The sequence below is a fragment of the Phyllostomus discolor genome, chromosome 8, assembly GCF_004126475.2.
Source record: "Phyllostomus discolor isolate MPI-MPIP mPhyDis1 chromosome 8, mPhyDis1.pri.v3, whole genome shotgun sequence".
Taxonomy (NCBI): Eukaryota; Metazoa; Chordata; class Mammalia; order Chiroptera; family Phyllostomidae; genus Phyllostomus; species Phyllostomus discolor.
In genome coordinates, this window is record NC_040910.2 from 96,114,012 (window position 1) to 96,135,023 (window position 21,012).

Below are 21,012 nucleotides of genomic sequence, written 5' to 3' on the forward strand. Positions count from 1 at the left end.
CAAGATGCCTCTGTCAGGGCCATCCCCTCCTCCTCCCCGCTGGAAGCTCACACACACACACACACACCCCGAGAGCCTCTCTCTGTCTCTGTCCCCCTGTCCCTTCATTTCTCCCCCTTTTGGGGCCTCTCCAGCACAGAAGCCAAGGAGCTCAGCAGACTTCCCTGCACCCCACTCCCACCACGCCTGAGGTGACACACCGGCAAGGGTGCAGCTGCCTGGGCCCAGCAGCCTCTCCGTTAATGATGCCATCACCCACTTGAGGTTTCCCCAGAACTTAACCATGGTTACGCAAGCGTCCCCGGGGTCATATGACCTCATTCTGGCCCTGCTGGCGTTTGCAGCCTGGATTTCTGATGAGACAGAGTTAGTGGGGGGCCTGCTCTTCACGTACGGGAAACGAAGGGGCTGGCAAGCAGGATGAGTCTCTCCTGCCAGTTCTAACCACTGGGTAGTGGCTTGCCCAGAGCCCTTTGTTAAAAAACAGCTCTGAGGACATTAATACCTGGATGGATTAGTGATGTCTGCCAAGGGTGCGGGATGGAAATCAATGGCACATGTGCCTTGCATGTCCTACCTTGGGAATAGATTATTTTGAAACTCTGGACTCTTGGGTTCTAAGACCCCTGGGGGGGGTTTGGGTGGCTCCTTTCCCTTTTAGTCAGGCCAAGGGAGGGGGTGGGGCAGGCTCTTGGGTTCCGAGAGAGAAGAGGCTCTGTTGGCCCTTTCCTTAGCAGCAGCCGTGGCCTGCGCCCTGGGACACCACCTGGTGGCCTGGCCTCGGGGCACTGGCCCTGGCCCAGGTCTGAGAGGAGAGACAGCGAGTCCCTTTGCAGGCTGCAATGAAAGCAGTGTCAGGGGATCACTAGATCCTATCTGTCCTGTGTTCCTGTCCCTCTGGGGATTTTCAGAGAAGGAAGCCCAGGGTGTATAGGGACACAGATGGCCTGGGGCACTCCCATCCATTTTCAGATGCTTGAGGTGGGGGTGGGGCAGGGAAGCGCTGGCCCTTGGGTGTGGGGCGGGTGTGAGAGAATGTGAGCATTCAGAAATGACTCCCGAGTGTTTGGCCTGCACTACGTGCAGTTGCCATGAACAGAGGTGGAGAAGGCCAGGAGGAGCAGGCTGGGGTGGAAGACGTCACAATGGCAGGTGGCCTGCTCTGCTGGAGCTGCTACTGAACACCCAGGTGGAGGCAGCAGGTCGGATGGCTAAGTGCAGAGTTGAATGCTGTGCTCCCAGACACCTCAAGGCCAGAGCATCTGGGGGCCGGCACTCAGGGTGGAGATGGTATTTAAAGCCAGATAACATTGCTCAGGGTGTGAGTGTGGTCCAGGGCAACGGCTAAGGCCTGAGGCTGAGGTCACGCCAGCCTATCTCATTGGGTGCTGACTATGCTCAGGCACCCTATAATTTTATCACAACAACTGCTGCCAGGTAGGTCTTATCTGTATTTTTGCAAACGAAGAAGCTGAGGTTCAGAGAAGGGAAATAATTTCTCCAAGTCACATAATCTTATCAGGCTCAGTCAGAGTAGAACCCACGACTCTGGCTCCAGGGCTCTCACATCCCCCTTGGTGGGCCCTACTGGCCCTGCAGGAGACTGGCTGGATGACTTTGGACAAGGTCAAGAGAACAACACTGGGGCAGCTCGCCCTCCGCTCCTGGCCAGGAGGGAGTGACTCAGGCCTTGGCTGCCTGCTCAGGCTTGGAGTGAAGCTTGGCCATTTGCCACGACCTGCCAGGCCTGGATTCCTTTACTGGGAAGTGAAAGGCCTGGCTCTCTGGGGCCTGGGGGAGGACAGGTGTGGGATTTCTGCTTTCCAGCCCCCGAGCCACCGACAACTGTGAGTTCAGGAGAACCTTTGAGTCAGCCTTCAAGCTGTCTAATGGGCTCCGTGGTTTCAGTTCACTTCCTTTTTCGGGAGCCAGTCAGGGTTATCCGCTTCCCTGCCAGTGCCCAGCACCTGAGGTTCAGAGAGGTGAAGTGGTTTCCCCAAGGTCACAGAGCCAGCTTTGGGGCACAGCCAAGAGACACCCATTGCCCCTCCCTTCCTCAGTGCTGTCTGGGTCACATTTCCTCTGCTAGAATGTCAGCCGGGCTGGGCCCCGCTCTTGAGCCTGGGGCACACATGGCTGCCTTTCTGAGGCTCCTTGGCTCTCAGCCCCGCAAGCCTGACTAGGCACTTTCAGTAGTAGGTTCCTAACTCTGGCCTCTCTATGCTCCAGCTGTGCGACTTTGCCCCAGTTACCTAACTTCTCTGAACTGGGTCCCACAGCGATGAAATGGAGAGGTCTATCTCTGGAGTTGTAAAAAAGATTAAATGTGAAAGCACCCGGCACAGCTCATCAGCCTAAATCTCCTGCCTTAATTCTTTCCTGTGTTTAAATGACTTTTCATTTGAGCAGTGCTGGCTGCAAAGGGCAGTCTGGACAGAGATGACCCTGACCCTGAGTACAGTCCTTTTCTCTGTCCCCGTCACGATACCACACCTCAGCCCTGGCCTCAGACTGCACTTGAGTTTCTTGAGAGGGGCAGGGGGATGGCTCTCTGAGAAGCGGGGGGCCTTCCAGCCCCACCTGGAGCTAATTTCAGGCAGCCTGGCTATGAGTCTCGGGAGGCCTTGCAGAGCCCTTTGGAAATGGCATTTCTGCACATCAAATCCTTTCCCCTTGCGTTTCCCATTACTGTGTCTGAGCTACTTTCTCCTCACACACAGAACCACCCTTTGATGGAAAAGTCTGGGCTTTGCCACATTGGCTGTGTCCTTGGGCAACTCCCTCCTAGTCTCGCGTCTCATCCCTTCATCCATACTGTGGAGCAGGGGATGGGGCTGGCTTGGAGTTGTCAGCCGTTTACCTGTCATGGCACACACCAAATACCTTTGCAAGGCTGTGCACCTGCGGTAAATGGGTGAGGCATCTTGACCTGTCATGTCTGCAGCTGTCCACACCAGCCAGGCTCCCCGGGGGCTCTGAGGACCGGCAGCTCCTTCTGGAGGGAATTCTAGAGGTTGACATCCTGATGGTGGGGGAGGGGCCCTTAAAATGCCCCCTATTCTACTTTAGGTGGCAGTGTGGCCAGTGCACTGGCTGCTCCTGGCTCTTCAAGAGCCTTCTGAGGCAGTGGCAACAGCGATCGCAGAGCTAATCATGTTCCAGGCATGGGCTGAGGATTATCTTGTTCAGCTCCCATTGAAGGCCCGTACATATGGGTGAGGGCATTGGGCACAGAGAGGAGAGGAGACTTGTGCAAGGTCCCACAGCCAGGGAGTGGCAGCAGGCACTGCAGCCTGGGTCCGAACCTGTGCACTGACCGCTAATGGTGGGCCTGCGAGAATGTCTCTCCGGGGCTGCCTGACACTCAGCGAGGCCCAGGAGGATGGGTCCAGAGGACTCTTAATGGGGAAAATGGGGGCCCCACCACTTTCCTTTTCACTCCACCAGGGGTGGGTGAGGTCCTGGCTTCTTTCTCTAAGGCAGGGGTGTGAAACTCATTTTCACCAGGGGCCACATCAGCCTCGTGGTTGCCTTCAAAGGGCTGAAATAATTTTAGGACTGTATAAATGTAACGACTCCTTGAATGGTAAGGAGTTAACATTACATTTGGCCCTTTGAAGGCAACCACGAGGCTGATGTGGCCCCTGGTGAAAATGAGTTTGACATCCCTGCCCTAAGGAATTTTGCCTCTTGCAAAAACGAGAGCTGTGTTTCTCCATGTCTCTTACTGAATCACTCAGGGAGATGGTGGTGCCAGAGGGCATTAGCACTCGGCACTGACCTCCGTGTGCGATGACACCAGGACAGCAGGTGGCAGCCCAGGGCACTGGTTTCTGGGGTCTCCCAGCCCTGTTGTCCTTGTTAGAGGCCCCGGAAAAGGCTTCAGAGCCCAGAACAGAGGCGGCCACCAGGGTGGAGCCCCATTCATGGAGGGCATTCTTTTGGCAGTCAGAGCGCATCCTCCAGCGTTCCGTGTGCTGGGGTGGAGCGAGGGGTGGGGGTGGGGCCGAGTGGTGTCTGAAGCCAGCGGCAGGAAGCCAGGTCATCCTTGGCCACCTTCCTGTGTTCATTCTCGTAACAAAACTCTGGGACCGATCATCTGAGGTCCTCCCTCTGTGTCTCCTTGGGAAATGGCTGGGTGTCTCTGGGCTGCGACTTGCTCATCTGGGAAGTGATGGGAAGGAGGAGGTTGAACAACACGTAAATCATCCCTCGCCCAGGCAACAGAATTCTACTCAGGCATTAAAAGTGATGAAGTAGATAGACATGCTCTGACATGGGCAGGTGACTATACTAAATTATTAAGTGGAAAATACAAGTAGCAAAGTAGAATTTACGGTTCGATCACATTTCAATAAAGTAAATTTATACATGTGGTAGTAGTATATGCATAGACAAGGTATCATCTTAAAAAAAAAAACAGAATATTAACTGGTTTCCTCTAGAAGTGGGAGGGGATTATAGTTCTGGTGTCACAGAACTATATATAGTCCAGGGAATGGGAGCTGTGTAGGGCCTCTGTGCTTCTAGTTTTCCATTCCTGAATCCAGCCCACCTCCCTGGGACTAGGCAGACACCCACTCAGCAAGCCCCAGAGCATGAGCCTCAGCAAGCCCCAGAGCATGAGCCCTGGACAATCCCCAGGTCCTTCCAAGGAGGCGGAGGTTAGAACATCAGCATGGTGGCTCTGGGAGGCATGGAGCCCTATCTTACCTGTGAGGTGACTCACCTGTTGGGACAAAGAACATCAGTGGTAGTGATGGGCGTGCTGACCCCGGGGTGAGGGAGCGACACAGAACCCTCAGCCCTCTGGTCTTGTCTTCCTTGCATCACTGAGTCTTGAGACGGTGGTAAGGGAGGGTGTCACACTGACTTGCTCACACGGACATTTCTGTATCAGCTGTTCAGAGTATGACCCGAGTCCTAAAAAAGGGAGAACAGGTTTACACCTGTTTCATCAAACTTAAGAATATCCTTGGATAGAACAGTCCCTTAAAATAAAGCTGCCACTTTTCTCTAATTAGCAAAATTACTGTAAAAACATGGGATAAGTGTGAGGAAGTCAGAGCGTGATGGTTTCAGGCACATTCGACTCTCGACGGACCGCACCGGCAGAACGGGGACCTGCGCGGTGACTTATGTGCCCGGATCTGAGTGGGCTGGATGGGTCTCTGTCGCAGGTGTGGAGGAGCTCTGTCTGCGCAGGTTGGACGCTGTGATGTGCGACCAGGACAGTGGGGCCCTGCTGTGGGGAGACAAGGAAAGCAGGGCTGGATGAGGGTGGAGAGCGGGGAGGCCTCACATCGCCTGCACAGAGCCCCCCTTGCCCCAGTCAGATCCTCAGGGGTCTCTGGCGGTGTGTATAGTGGTTGAGACCAGGGGCTGAGAGGCCACACTCCACTTTCTTAGTGTCCATGCCTCAGTCTTCCCATCTCAGAAATGGGGACGCTAACGCCTGCCTCAGCGTGGTGGCTTGAGTTAGCCGACACAGAGCATGGGGCCGGGCCCAGAGTAAGCCCTTCCTTGCCACCTGGCATAGCCCTCCTGTGTTACTGAACTACTGGGGCTGCCATTATTGCAGCTGGAGAAAGCAGAAGGAAGCAGTCTCCCCTGGGTGTGGCAGGGGTCTCCCTAATCCCCTCAGCCATCACCCTGAGCTACAGTTTGTTGCATTCTGCTCTTGACTCTGTTCCCCTCCGTTTCAGGTGCGACCATCTTTGGAGCCTGCCCCAGGATGCCCCGGGGGTGTGGATGACCAGCCGTCCAGTGGCCCCCGCGGTCCAGGTCCGGATGTCGCTGCCTGAGGGCCGCCGGTGGCCCCGTGCCCTAGTTTCCTGACGCAGGGACCCTGCCCGTTTGGTCCCCACCTGGCTGCTCTGGGGCCAGGGAAGGCGCGGGAGTAGTTTCCCCCGCCAAGCACGCGCGCCACGGCGCAGGGCCCGGGAGGAAGGGACTTGGCCCCGGAGGGCAGCACCTTCGCTCATCGGCTCGGCAAAATGACCAGCCTGTTCCGCCGGAGCAGCAGTGGCGGCGGCGGCGGCGGCGGCGGGGGCGGGGGCGGCTCCGCAGGGGCGCGCGGGGCCGGGGGCAGTGCCACGGCCTCCTCGCAGGAGCTCAACAACAGCCGGCCCCCGCGGCAGGTGCGCCGCCTCGAGTTCAACCAGGCCATGGACGACTTCAAGACCATGTTCCCCAACATGGATTATGATATCATCGAGTGCGTGCTGCGCGCCAACAGCGGGGCTGTGGACGCCACCATCGACCAGCTGCTGCAGATGAACCTGGAGGGGGGTGGTGGCAGCGTCTACGAAGACAGCTCCGACTCGGAGGACAGCATCCCCCCGGAGGTAGGGACTTGGCCCTGGTAACGCAGGGGAGCTCCAGCACTGTTCGAACCTGAGAGGACTTGGGTTATACTCCTGCCTGTGTTCTCACTAGCAAGCAGCCTCATTTCTCATAGGGAAATGGCACCCGAGTCAGTCAGTGTCCTTGTTTTAAGGGCAGAAATCATGCAGTCATTCAACAAGCACTGAGCACCTACTCAGTGGTATGACAGGCATGGGACTAGACCTTGGGTCAGGGGTGCTCAGAATCAAGGAGCTGGGTAAAAATGCAGAAACATGGACCTGTCCAGCCCAGTGAATATCAGTCCAGCGTGGAGCCCTCTGGTCTGTATTTTTCAAGAAATGGTACTCCTGAACCTCTGGGTATCCACGTTGGTCAAGTCAGAGAAAGTTTCTGCTCACAGAGTTCGAGGTGCAGCGGAGAATAGGGACCAGAGTCAGGCAATGACTGCCCCCAGTGGTAAGTGCTCTGTCCGGAGAAAGGGAAGCAGGAGAGGAGGGCGTGGCCTCCCAGAGGTGGGGATGGCTGAGCTGAGACCCAAAAGAAGAGTGAGGGCAAAGGTGTTCAGACGGAGGGAACAGCTTATGCGAAAGCTCAGAGGCTAAATGGAGTATGAGTTGCCGGGGAACTGAGAGCAGGACCATCTGTCAGGATCCCAGAATGAGCGGGGACCAGGAGGTTGAGGAGGAGAGTGGGGCTGTGTCCCGAGAACACAGGGAGCCACGGAAGGGGAGTGACATCAGACCTCCTCTGACTGAGGCATGATGGAGGTAGTAGTGAGTGATGCCCGAGCCCTTCTCTCCTCGCCCCAGGGAGGGGGATGGGGGAGATGCGACCACCCCATTGCATCAGGGCCCCCCTGTGGGGTGTGGCCAATCCTCCCTGGCCCCATCCAAGAGCTCAGTATACGTTTGGCCCCCCAGTCTCTACAGGACCTGCAGCGCTAGGTGCAGACGGGCACATGGTCTTTCAGTGAGAAGGTCACTGTCTGCAGGGGCACGTGGGACATGCAGCCATGGACGGGAGGACGCAGGGGTGGGATTTAACCCTGTTCTTCATTGAGCCCCAGCCTGCACCAGGCACCACCCTCCTGCTTTAGATGTATCGTCTCTCCTAGTCTTTCCCAACTTTGTGAGGTGGCATTATTATCACCCTCGTTTACCATGAGAAAACTTAGACCCAGATATGGTCTCGGGGTCCTACTCAGCACAGGCCTGTGGGTAGCCACTGCCCATCAGTCAGAGTCACGCTGCAGGGTGGGGCCCAGCTGCCCTTCGCCCTTCGTGAATCCCAGCCGCCTGGGATTTCTCTCTCCAGGCAGGAGAGGAGCTGTGGGCGATGACATCTGGCTCATCCCTGTGTCACCCACAGCACCTGGGACGGTCCTGGCACATAGCAGGCACTCAGGGAGGATTGTTAGAGGGAGAAATGTTGCTACTGTCTTTGCACAGTTTTCTTTAGGCTCTTTCCCCTGGAGACCATTCCTTTGACCTGCCTGGGTTAGCAAGTGGAGGGAGTGTTGGAAAACCAAGATTTTCTTTGTGAAAAAGAGGGGTGAATGCGTGTGGGAGCGTGTGTCTGCAGATACACCCTTTAAGTGTGAGCTGGAAGGAAGGTTCTCTGCACACTCTGACCCTTCTGCGGTTTCATTTGTTCTGGCAGTCTGGCAGGGAAGATGCTGTTTCCTCCCGAGTCTACCGCACCCGCGGCCCAGCGAGTCGGCATCCCCTGGGCAGGCCTGCACTGTGTGTGCTTCTGTTTTCCTAAGAATCTTGCTCTCCAGATTGAGTCCCCTCTCAGCACCCCTCCTGGGCTGTTTCCCCAGTCCCCCGCGTTTGGAGCCCTGCCTAGGCCCATCGGCGGACGGTTCCTGAGCCAGCGGAAAGGGCTTCGGAAAATTTATGAGCAGCAGCTGGAATGACAATAACGGCTGACTGGAAAAAGCCCCCTCTCTGGGGGGTGATGGATGGTGGGCTGGCCCGAGGGGTACCCTTGCCACAGAGAAACATCTTCTGTCAGATAAATGGCCAGACCCTGACCCTCGGCGCACCTGGCAGGCATCCATCACCCACACTGAATTAAGCCAGGAGGCCGTAGAGCTGAAAACTTCAACACCTTTTAGAGCCAGAAGAACAGCCTCATTGTGGCTGGCGGGGTTGCAGGGAGAGAGGCTGGGGAGGCTCAAAACGTGGCTGCGGTGACTCTCCCCGGAGACTGGGGTCCGCTTTTCTGGAGTGTGCCTGGCCCAGTGCCTGCCCCTTTGGCGGTCCCTCATTCTGCTCCAAGAGCTTCTCTGACAAACGTGTGGTTCTCGCAGCCCCAGGAGGCCACCCTGAGGTGCAGGAGCAGCCAGGCAACGAGGGGATCATCCTGGTGCAGTTGTGGGGGCCTGATCTCCCTCAGTTCGGGGGGGACCGGCTGCCAGGCCAGCCTTGGGAAACCCCAGGCAGCTTCTTTCCGGGAATAATCCCCACTGATTTCTCCCTGCCTCACCCATCTCACGCAGACCAGCCTCTGTGGAGACAGACCAGGCCAGCGGCTGAGGGAGGAGAGGCTCAGCCTCTACAAGTTGGCCTCCAGGCCCCTGCCCGGTGGGTGCCCTGTCCTTCCAAGCAGCGGGGTCTGGGCACGAGGAATGTGGGCCGGGGCAGCAGCAGCACGGGCTCTGGGCGTGCCAGGTCGTTGCCGAGCTGCTGTCCTGTGCCAGGCGCCAGACGTTTGCCTGCGACAGGAATGGAGCTCGGTGGTCTCTCTCTTTCTCTGTTTTACTTCTTGTGGAAATTTGAGACTGGCAGAGCAGTGGCCTGCAAAGCGGTAACATTCTTCTTTTTCTGCAAAAGCATCTGTTTAAATACTTTCCGCCTCAGAGGAAAGAACGTCAGTGCATTCCAGGGCGGGGGCCTCCTTGGGTCAGGCTGGCTGTGCGTGTGTGTGTGCACTCAGTGCTCACTCGCCACCTGCCCATCTACCTGCCTGGTGTCCCCGTGAGACTCCCAGTGCCTGGGTGCTGCTGGGCTCAGGGCAGGGATGGGCCGGTGCAGCCCAGCCCAGCCCGGGCTTACCGAGGCAGAGCAGAGTCGGTTTAGCAGTGACTTCTGCAAGTTTACCTGAGGTTAAAATGTGCAGCCTGGGGACTCTGGGGCTGACTGATGGCCTCGGAGCCCTTCCCATGTTCTTCGGTCTCCAAGGAGATGAGAACAGAGCTGGGAGGAAAGGAGAGGGCAGCAGGAGGCTAAGGTACAGGCCATTTGGGGTTGCGTGACCTGGGATCTCCTGGCTGTGCTGTCTTCTGCCTCAGACTCCAGGGAAGACCTTCCAGGAATGGTCCAGGTTAGGCCATGTAGCAGGAACCCCGGCCTTTGTCCAGCCCTTGGCCTTGCCCTGTCCCTCTTTCTGGCCCCTGGATGACGTAAGGAGTCTGGGAGGGAGAGGGACTCCAGGCACCCCCTTGCCCCGTCCACCCTGAGAACCCACACCAGAAATGCAGGCATCGTGGCTGAAGGAGAGACCCTTGCTATAGAGACCATGTCCAAGACCATTGGGATTCAGTTCTAAAAACACTGTGTGGCCTTTGACATGTCACTTAGCCTGGGCCTCAGTTTTCTCATCCGTAAAATGGGGTAGCAATCCATATCCGACCTTGCTAAGTTGTTTGAGGTTAAGGAGAGATAATCCACGTGGAAGTACTTGGAGAGAGGCTGTGAATGATGTTGAAATTAATTATCAACAGTAACACGTGTATGGAAGAGCCCACGAACCGTAAGTGAGCAGCAGCTCAGCGATGTTCTCAAGCACCCAGATAAGAAACATAAATGGGACCTGGAAGCCCCCTCGTCCCCCTCCCTGGCCTCCCCACCCTCACGCATTCACACCGCTCTGACTTCTCTCACGGTGATGTGTTTGGCTTGCTTCTGAACCTTACGGGGGTGAATAATGCTGCTCTGAACCTTGTGTCGGGGACACGCGCTTTCCTGTCTGTTGAGCGTGTTGGAGTTGTAGGGTCAGGGGTAGCCATGCGTTTAGCTTCAGTATATAAGGCCAGACTGTTTTTGCAACGTGCTGGTTGTAACAATTTATACCAGCAACGGCAACAGAGTTTCCTGGCTGCACACATCTTCACCCACGCTGGATTTTGCAGAAATGTTATTCAAATTCAAGGAAGAGGAAGGGTTGTTAATGTTTCTTTCTTTGTCCTCCCTGCTATAGATCTTGGAAAGGACTTTGGAACCCGATAGCTCCGATGAAGAGCCCCCGCCTGTGTACTCCCCGCCAGCCTACCACATGCACATGTTCGACAGGCCTTACCCGCTGGCTCCCCCCACTCCGCCTCCCCGGTGAGAATCCAGCTCCCCCCAGAGCACCGGCACTGGGGAAGGGGTCAGAGGTTGGGGCTGAGCACCAACCCAGAGGGAATCTTGGTTAGACCCCTCAGGAAGACCAGGCTTCTACTGTAGCGAGAACATTTCAGTCAGATACCAAGGAGAACATTCAAGAGCAAACGTTCACTAAACCCCTACTCTAGGCCAGGCGCTGTCTGTGCTGAACACCACACGGGACACCAGTCGAGCTCAGCCTCTGCTCTCTGGGAGCCAGCAGTCAAGGGAGGTGCAGAGCAGGAATGACAAACATGTGGACTGGGAAGTGACATCTCCTCTCCCGAGCCCATGGCAAACGTTACTGATGGATCACGGTGCTCTGTCCTGCTCTGTGGGGACAGAACCTCAGGATCTTCCTGAGCACAGCACTCCCAGACAGTCATCAGGAATTGATGGGACGGATTTGTGTTTGCCCTGCCCGGTCTAAGAATGTGTAGGGAATTTGTAAAGTAATGGGATCAAGTAAGTCTCTTTTCCTGGGATTGTTTAATAACTGGAGGCAGGGGAATAGACTGCTAGGTCCTTGGAGACTTCTCCCAGGTCAGGGACTCTGTAATTTGGAGATTTAACACTAAACGGGTTGCCAGCTGGGTCCCCTGGGTCTCTGAAGTGCTTGTTTTCCCGGGCCTCGGGCCTCTTGTGGGAAGGCTTGCTGGAGTCCAGGTGTCTCTTTGTCCTGAAGCTGCTGTTCCTTAGGATGCCTCAGGCCTGGAGGGGTGAGGGGTGGGGGAAGGGATGGGGCAGGAGACTCGTTCTACTGGATCTTGGGAGCCTCAGAGATAGTGGAGGCTCTGTCACCATACAGGTATAGACAAACAGCTGCCATTTATGAAGCACTGGAAACCAGGCAAATTTTCTAGCAACTTCTGAGGCAGGCACTGTTGTCACCCCTATTTTACAGATGAGGGGACTGAGCCTAGGAGAGGTTTCATAACTGCCCCAAGGCTATACAGAGCTGGGATTTGAACGCAGATCATTTTAACTCCCAAACCACTGCTCTCTATTGCTGTGTCCTGTCGCCTCCCAAATGAGGAAAGACCACCTCTGTGGTTGATGCTCAGGGAGCGGACAGGGGCCTAGAAGAGGATGGGGTGGGGGTGGGGTCGGCAGGGGAGCAGTGTTTTGAGGCACAGATGGAGGGGAGCAAACTGGGCTCTTTGCATCACAGAGGTCCGAGGAGGCTGCACTGAGGTGGGAGGCAGGGCATGTAGGAGGGGCTGGGTGAGACCTTGGCATGACTTTCAGCCTGAAATGGGGATACATGGTTTCTCTTTTACTTAAAAAAATTTTTTATCCCAACATATTTTTGCAAATGGTTCAGCTTCTGTCAGGCAGAGTGGTTCTGCCCATTTTTCAGAAGGGAAAACTGAGGCCGTGAGAGACGGGGTCCCACTGTAAACCTGGTGTGGGTATCCTGGTTGTGTCCTCCCGCCCCTACGCTGGCTGGGTGTTCAGCTACAGTGGGCGGGGTGGGGGCAGGGGCAGGGCTGCCCAGTGATGGGAGCCCCTGTTGGGGGCAAGTGGACCTGAGCACTAGACCAAGACTCAGGAGTTCTCGTTCTGACCCTGTGACTTTGGACAAGTCTCTGACCCAGAAATCGAGGCTTGACTGGGCTGGGCGTGGATGCAGGGACGAGAACCTGAGCTGTGGCATCAGCCAGAAGCCGAGTGCTCTCTCTGCTCGCTTCCTTCAGCTGCCTGGCTTCTGATGCTTCAGGTGCCTTTGCTGTGTGGCCTTTGGCTCACTAGTTAACGGGTAAGAGCTCTGTGTGCCTCGTCTGTGAAACGGGAATGGTAATCCTGCCTCGGCACGGACACCGAGACCAGTGGCGGGGCTTCCTTCAGAGGCCAGTGTTCAGAAAAGGCAGGGCCAGCCTCTGAGCCTGTGTCCCTTTGCGCCAGGATGGCCCTGCTGGGCCCAGACCCAGGCCTAGGCCATTTCCAGTGTCTCTGTGCAGGACATTCATTTTTATGTTTTTAAAGATTATTTATCAGCCCTGGCTGGCATAGCTCAGTGGATTGAGCGCGGGCTGCAAACCAAAGTGTTGCAGGTTCGATTCCCAGTCAGGGCACATCCTGGGTTGTAGGCCATGGCCCCCAGCAACTGCACATTGATGTTTCTCTCTCTCTCTTTCTCCCTCCCTTCCCTCTCTAAAAATAAATAAATAAAATCTTTTAAAAAACCAAGTAAATTTAATTATTAAAAAAGATTATTTATTTTTCTTTAGAGAGAGAGGAAGGGAGGGAGGAAGAGAGAAACATCGGTGCGTGGTTATGCTCCCTACTGGGGACCTGGCCCACAACCCAGGCATGTGCCCTGACTGGGAATCTAACTGGCAACCCTTTAGTTCTCAGGCTGGTGCTCAGTCCACTGAGCCACACCAGCCAGGGCCATTTCCAGCATTTATTGAATCACCTGCAGAATGTAGGTGCTGAACCAGGTGTGTGATGCAGCAAAGAATACAGCACTGTTTCAACTCCCTCCGCTCTGCCCCCCCTCACCCCCGCCGCCCCCACAAGCAGACCAGAGTAAGGGAGAGGAATAGACCTGGGGGCAGGGGTGCAGCAAAGGTTGCCTAGAGGAGCTGATGTCCAAGCTGTGACCTGGCAAAGCAGAGGAGAGGAGGGCATTCCAGGCAAAGGAAACAGCACGTGCAGAGGCCTGGAGGCAGGAAGGAGGGAACTGTTGGGGGAACTCTAGGGAGTATGGGATGGCTGGTTGAGGCTTGAGAGGCAGCAGGTCTTGGGGTGCTAGTAGGTCCTTTGAGGAGCTGTACCTTGTCCTGTAGCCAGAGGGTTGAAGCTGAGATTGCCATGCTCAAGTGAGTGTGTTAGACTCTCCCTCTAGCTGCTGGTGGAGGTCAGACTTGAGTAGGAGGTTGGGGGAGGAATGGCCCCGCACGTGTCTGTCACCTACAGTCACTGAGTCACTGTGAGACGGTGCATGGGGCCGGGCTTGGGAGCTTGTCCTGCTGGGGTAGGGAGGCTGGGGGAGGCCAGGGGAGGCCAGGGGTGTGCCCAGAATACCAGGACCCGGCCCAACTCTGCCTGAGTGGTGTGGGTGCCATGGGGTTGGGGCAGCGGGGGTGGGGGTAAGGGAGTGCTGACCCATCTGAGCCTCAGTGTTGAGGCCTCATCAAAAACCACTCCCGGAAGGTTTGACTCTGAATCCTTCTGGGGTCTGCTGTTCTTTGGGGAAATCCAGAGGTCTGACTATGTACAAGTGCCGTTCTAATTTTGGGGTCCAAGGGCAGGCTCAGGGCCAGGGGAGCCTCCCCAGCCTTCTCTCTCTTTCCCCTCCCCCAGCCTGTCCTTTCCTCTATCTTGCGAATAAAAGCCGGGCTCTGAAACCCAGAGGCACCCCTCAGCACAGGCCACCTGCTGTTTTCCCCTTGAAATGGCAGCCTTGGAAGTTTTTTATTTGCCTCTGGGCTCATTTCTGACATTCCTTTCTGACCACAATGGAGTTGCCTGGGCTGCCTGGGCTGTCTGGGCTCTGGGCCCCTCTGTCTCTCACAGCTAAGGCTGATCTCATCTCCGCCGGTGCCAGGGCAAGGGGCCCGGTGGGGGCTGGGTCTGCCCTTCCTCCAGGCCCGCGGGCCCAGCAGCAAGGAAACTTAGCTGAGGACAGGGCTACCGCTCCTCATCCCCCTCTGATCTTGGCTTCTCGGTAAAATGTCTAGAGGAGCCCAAATGTGACCCCAGAGCTCCCCCTCGGCAGCTTTCCTGGGTGACTCTAGGTGTGGCCGAGTTGGGATGGGCACCTGTGTCCCAGCTAAAGACAGCGACCCCCAAGGAAAGGTGGTGAACCTCTGTGCTGGGAATGATCAAAGGTGGTCTTCGAGTCCCTGAGCGATGGGACATCCTCTCCCCTGCCTCTCAGGGGAAAATTGAAGCTTCCAACAGTGACAGAAGGCGGCAGAGTGATGCAGAGAGGAAGCTGCCTAGGAACCGGTCCAGGGTTGTGAGGCAGACTCTTCTGCAGACCATCCCCGCATCTGTGCAGCGAGGGGGTGGACGAGGCGTGCTGGGGTTCCCCCTTGGCTCCAGTCTGCCTGTGCTGCTCCCACCCCGCACTTAGCAGCTTGTTATCCTGTCTGCTGCCGCCCCCGCCCCTCCCTCAGTCCCCCGCCCGGCCACCCGCCCAAAATAGAAAAAGAAAGGAAGTGATTTCCACAGGCAGCGGCAGCCCAGCCGGAAAAGCTCCCCTCCAGGGAGGGGGCCGAGGGATTCCTGGAGCTGGAGACCAAATCAAAGCCAGGCCCCAGAGCCAGAGTGGCCCCCTCCGCCCCCAGCCCGAGCTGCCTTCTGTGTGTGTCACTTCCCTGATCCAGCAGAACACGTGTCCTGCGGTTGCCACGCTGCTGGCCGCCGAGGAGCTGTGGGGAGCGCCTGGCGGGGCCCCAGGCCGCCCTCAGGGCCCAGGGCGGCGGGGCGGGAGCCTGGGGCTCCAGGAGGGCACAGGCTGCTGCCTTTCTTCCTCTCCTTCCCACCTGGCAGCTGGCCTCTGCCAGGCCCTTGCTCATGAAGAGCGCCCCCGAGCGGTCCCCGGAACAAGAACCCTTCTGCTCCAGTGTCTCAATGTGCCTTTTCAGAACGTTGTTCCAGACAGTCTGGTGAGGGGCTCCTGCCTGCTCTGGCAGGGAGGCAGCTGTTTTTAGAAGAGGAAAGTGAGTCCCAGAGGGGAGCAGGTCTTGCCCTCCACCACACTGCTGACTTGTGGCAGTGCCAGGACTGGCCGGGGTGTGCTCTACTCCCTAGCGACCCTGGGGTCTTCATGTCCCCCAAGCCCTGCATACCAACATTCAGGTGGCTGGGCTCCTGGTGGCTTTATCTGTCTGTTCATTTGGAGCACACCTGTTGCTCAGCAGCCATCAGCTCGCACTGTGCCAGGCGCTAGTGGTAGAAGCATAAAAGGCCAGGATCCCTGCTGTCTTTGGAGGATGTTCACAAACACCTCCGTCTAAACCCGCAAGGGCCAGCCCAAGCACCGGGAACAGAGAGCTCTACAGGCTGAGACCGTGAAGGCACTGTGGTTGGAGAGCAGTGAACCTTCGGAGCAGCAGGGACCCAGGCCTGGGCCAAGGTCAGGGGTCAGCCAAGGCCTGGTTGAGAAGAGGAGCTAGAGCGCTGGGCCTTTGTGAAGGAAGCCGCAGAGGCCATGGGGAGCAGGTGTGCCATTTTGCACAGGGTCCTGGTGTGATGGGCCAGGACACCCGTGTCTGGGCCTGACCTTTCCTCATTGTCACCCCTCGCCCTCCAGCATCGATGTGCTGGGCCCCGCGCCCCTCTCCAGCCAGAGGCACTATCGGAACTGGAACCCGCCACTGCTGGGCAACCTCCCGGATGACTTTCTCCGCATCCTGCCCCAGCAGCTGGACAGCGTACAGGTACAGGGGGAGCCCCCACCGGCCTGCGCGGCATCTCTGCTCGCCCACACCGTCAGGCCAGCCGGTTTCACTTTCTGATGTCTGAGCCCCGGCTGAGCTATTTATGTTGCCCCGGGTTGACAGGGAAAGAATGAAAGCCTCATTTCCTGTCTGGGTCTGGAGGTTTCCTGTTCCACCCAGGGAAGGTGACAGCCCCGAGCAGACTCTGGCTACAGCCGCCACTCCAGGCGTGAGGGAGGTGGGCATGGGGACAGCCAATGGCAGGGCCCAGGGCACCCGCCTTCCCTCTCTTGGGAAAGGGCCGGAGGCCGCCTCTCCCTAGAGGTTGGCATGTCCCAAGGGGCTCCGGTAGAGTGGGTGTCACCTCGACACAGCTGATGTGGGGAGAGTCTGGGAATCACACGTAGGCTACTGAGCAGTTTGCAGATCACTTTTCTGGGCCGTTCAGGTTGTAGATAGAGATGAGGTGGTCCAAGGGGGAGGCAAAGTCCTTTTCCGGCCCTTGCTGCTTCCTTGGCAGAGGGGACCCTGGTCCGTGCAGTGGAGTCGGGCCTGTGACTAGACCCTGAAAGGACGTGCAGGCCCCAGGCTGCGGCTGGAAGATCCTGGGAAAGGACACGTGTGTACACCCAGATGTGCACGGATGTCTGTGCAACACGCGCCCTTGTGAATAGGCATTCAACATGCTCTCTCCCCTCCTCAGGGCAACCCCGGGGGCTCCAAGCCCATGAGCAGAGAGGGAGGCCTGCCCCCTACGGCCGGGCCTGGGACGCGCGACCAGGAGAGCCTCTGGAAGCAGTACCTGGAGGACGAGAGGATCGCGCTCTTCCTGCAGAACGAGGAATTCATGAAGGAGCTGCAGCGCAACAGGGACTTCCTCCTGGCGCTGGAGAGAGGTGGTGCCCCGGGCGGGGCCACTGCGGCGCTTCTCTGTGGCTGACGTTGATGGCAGCCTTGAGGTTCAGGAGAGGCAGGGAGCTGGAGGCCAGGGGTGGCCTCTGAAAGGTTGAGACGTGGTCGCCACCTCGTGACCCCTGTGGGAGCCCCAGAATCCTTGCCAAATGAGGAGCTGTCACCAGCTACCCCATCTCCCTCCTCCGTAGTCAGCAGAGGAGAGGCGTGCCCTCTCAGGCCCTCTTCTCCCGCCCACACGTCTGCATGGTGCCAGGCACTGGCCTTGGCACGATGTGTCTGGAGCTCCGGGAACGGAGGCCGGTCCATGGGTGCCAGAGTGGGAGCCTCCTCGAGGGAGGATGTTAGAGCGGGGTTCTCAAGTTTTGGGGGCATTTGCATTATCTTTGGCTCGGGGACCATGCTCTCCAGCCTGGCTGCCTTCCCCTTCAGGGTGAGAGTGTGTTTGGGGGGGAGTGCAGAGGGAGGGGTGTGAGAGGTCTGTCCTGTGGGGGTCGCAGTGGCAGAGCGTGTGTGACTGAGCACGTCGTAGGGGAGGAACAAGGGGTGCGGGGAGAAGGGTAGGCTGAGACAGAGGCCCAAGGCCGGCTCTGTTGCTCTGTTGCTACAGAGCTGGGGGTCTGTGAGCATTTCCTTTTAACTGAAGGGGTTGGACTGCACGATCTCTGAGGGTCCTCTTGATTCTGAGGTTCTGCCGCCCCAGCTCGCAGCAGGGCAGCAGTTTCTAGGATACCGCCGGGTCTTCGACTACCAGCAGACGTTGTGTGTGCCTGTATTTTGTGTGTGCTTGTGAGTAAGTCTGGGGGATTGGCCTCCAACCATCCAGGTGCTAAGTTCCCTATTGGAATGTGGTCCTTTCCTAGATCGACTGAAATACGAGTCCCAGAAATCCAAGTCCAGCAGCGTGGCTGTGGGGAATGACTTCGGCTTTCCCTCTCCTGCCCCAGGTAACCTCGCCTTCCCGGGAGAGAGGTGTGGAGGGCACACCCCAGCTGCACTTTGCATATTTGGAGTTGTGGGGAGGAAGTGGGCTGGTGGAGAGGGTTCTGTGCACTCACTGTGGAGTGAGATGTCCCCTCCACTTAGCAGCCTGAGTTCTCACAGTCCAGGGGCTGCTGGAGCCCACCACTGGGGTTGGTGAGCAGGCTGGCTGAACCCCAAAGGGGTGTCTGGAACATGGGCAAGAACAGGACATGCCACACCACATAATGTCCTGGGTGGGGAGGAGGGGCAAGAAGGACTCAGAGACTCACAAGCCTTGGTCTTTGCCCTGGGGGAGGGGAGCTTACGGAGATACATCCGAGAAATGGGTAGAGCAAACCAGCAAAGCTGAGGACACGCTGCTGATTATAGCAAATGCATTGGGAGGCGACAGGTAGGATCAGTTTGGGAAGGGGTCACTCATTCGTTCATTCAGTAGTTGGGGACAATCTGCTGTGGGTCAGGCCCTGCTCTCATACTGGGAGGAGAGAATTTTGAGTTTCACGTATGACATAAGGTGGCGAGAAGCAAGAATTGCCTCGAGAGGGCCAGCTCCCCCCAGGAGCCCTAAGCGGCTGGAGGAGGGAGGGCCAGGGGTGGACAGCAGCCTGTTGGGATGCTCAGATGAAGGTCAAGATGGGAACCTGGGGCCAAGAGGCCCAGAGAACCCTGTTCCACACTCAGCACCTGGACTTTGCCTGTATATGTGCGTGGTGAACCCTCGTCAGCCAGAGCCCTCTGCTCACACACAGGCTGCCTTCCTCAGAGACAGAATCTGCAGACCTTACATGGTGCAGTGGGGTGGGGGCAGGGAGCCGAGGGACGGGGAGCTCAGCTGGTCCTGGCTCCAAGGAGAAAATCCTGTGGAACCGACTCATAAGCAACAGGCTGGGAGCTCAGGCCCCACCAGATGTGCATCCGAGGGTTTTAACGGCCGCCTCTGTCCCTGATCCTGAATTAACCATAGACACCAGGGCTGCTGAGATGGATCAGAATGGCTCACGGGGGACTTAGCAAACAAGGTGACTTGGATTAGCCGAGTTGCAGGGTAGAGAGCAGCGGCTTTAAAAGGGCAGTAAGAGACCCAACTGGGTGCGGAGGGAGGGGCTCTGACATTGGGACTGGCCCCATTCTCATTCCCACGCATCATTGTCTCCCCAGCCGGAGACTCCATGTCTGGGGGCAGGGGTGATGGTGTGGGCTGACCCTGGAGGGAAGGAGACAAGAACCCCTGTGGGTGAACACGGGGGTACCTTCCTTCCGTTACCTCATTAGCGCTTACACCCTGTGGGGTGCAGGCAGGCCAGCAACGTGCTGGTGAGTGTGTAATCACCCATCAGGGTGCAGGGGAAGGCCGAGTGGGCAGTGTATGGTGACCCGCACGGTGTAAAAAACTCCTGCCGTGGCTGATTTCAGGCTGCCAGCGTGACTTCAGGGACACGGGGTTGGTCAGAGAGGCAGGTGTTTGGGAGTCCGAGGGAGCCGTTTCTCTGCACACACAGCGGACCGTGGCACTGTCCCTCTTCTTATAGAGGAGGGAGCAACGCTCGGGTGGGGAGAGAGGTGCTCCTCAAAGCCCAAGCGCCCATCCTGCTCTTTGCTTCCTTCCTCAAATAGCAGAGTTGGGCTGAGCCCCTGTCCTTCGGGGAAGCCCTGACCCACGTCCCCGGGGCCCTGGGCAGCCACTGTCCCTCTCCACCTGGCCCTCAGAAGTGTCTCCCCCTTCCAGGAACCAGTGACGCCAACCCTGCTGTGTCTGAAGATGCCTTATTCAGGGACAAGTTGAAACACATGGGCAAATGTGAGTCCGGCCCATGCCCCCCTCCCAGATCTTCTCAGACAGGCCCTGTGGCCTCATGGGAGGGAGGGAGCCACCCGGAATTTTTAATGCAGCTGACTCTTAGTGAACCGAAGTGACATTTTAATCGCAGGCTGGCTCCCTCAGCCTTCTTGCCTCATTTCCCTTTGCTGCTGAGTCTGGATACAAATTAAGTTTTAAATCCTCTTGAGCCAGCTGTCTGCAGAAAAATAATGTGCTGCATCCCCCCCTCCCCCAGAAAGTTTTAGTATTCACATTCCCTGTGGCTTGAGGGGGCTTTGCTGGGCCCGAGTGGGGAGAGGTCCTCACTAAACCCACTTTCTACAGGTGGGAGGCCTTTGGGACCCGTGACCTCTTCCCACAAAGCCCTGCCAGCCAGTACTCCCCTCCCCGCCCCACAGACACACAACCATGTGTGAATGAGGCTGCCATCCTTTCAGGCTCCATTTCAGGGAAAATCTGGGATTAGTTACGGAAATCCCAGACCAACTCTGGAGGTGGCGAGGGGCGGGGGTTGGCGGCGGGAGAGAAAGCCAAGATGCATCGCTGTTTGTCAAGCTGAGGAGGAATACCAGATCTCGGGCCGCCGGCTCTCCCTGGGCCAGCTCCTGGTAGCCTCTGCTGCCCCTGCAGGCCATCCCAGGAATCCCAGGATGGCAGCTGCATGCCCCGGGGGCATCGCTTCCCCAGCTCCCTGGGCTCCTGGGCCGCCCCGCCCATCTGCCCCCGGCCCTGGAGGGCAGTTACTGGGTAATCTGGCCGCTGGCTCACAGGTCTCTCTGCCCCCAGCCACTCAGAGGAAGCTGTTTGAACTGGCTAGGGCCTTCTCGGAGAAGACCAAGATGAGGAAGTCAAAGAGGAAACACTTGTTGAAGCATCAGTCGTATCCTTTTGGGCCTGGCACTGGGTGGGGCGGGTGGGTGCTGAGGGCACCGGGACCCTGGGCTGGGCTCCTGAGGCTGTGCGAGGCCCCACCCTCTCTGTAAGCCCCGCTGCCAGCCTGCTGCCCCGTCCCTCTGTGCCAACCTCAGCTACCGCGACCAGGCTTGGGGAGAGGGCCAGCCCCTCCCATCCCCCACCTTCCTTCTGGAGGATCGGAAGTTGTCCTGCAGCTTTTTTACCTTTTGTCTGGAGCAAACCCCATCTTGGGAGAGAACTGGGTTCTTCCCCTGAGATCACAGCCCTTTCC

The 21,012-nt window shown here is 57.5% G+C and overlaps 1 protein-coding gene across 1 annotated transcript in view; it reads left to right on the top strand.

Moving 5' to 3' along the window:
• Nucleotides 1–21,012, top strand: part of CUEDC1 (CUE domain containing 1) — a 76,749-nt gene that overhangs the window by 50,564 nt on the left and 5,173 nt on the right. The window contains exons 2-8 of the mRNA XM_028520972.2: nt 5,706–6,347; nt 10,552–10,679; nt 15,985–16,111; nt 16,815–17,007; nt 17,887–17,970; nt 19,734–19,805; nt 20,613–20,706. Of these exons, the coding sequence (XP_028376773.1) occupies nt 5,997–6,347; nt 10,552–10,679; nt 15,985–16,111; nt 16,815–17,007; nt 17,887–17,970; nt 19,734–19,805; nt 20,613–20,706 (1,049 nt within the window). The 5' untranslated portion in view covers nt 5,706–5,996. The remainder of the gene's footprint in view (nt 1–5,705; nt 6,348–10,551; nt 10,680–15,984; nt 16,112–16,814; nt 17,008–17,886; nt 17,971–19,733; nt 19,806–20,612; nt 20,707–21,012) is intronic.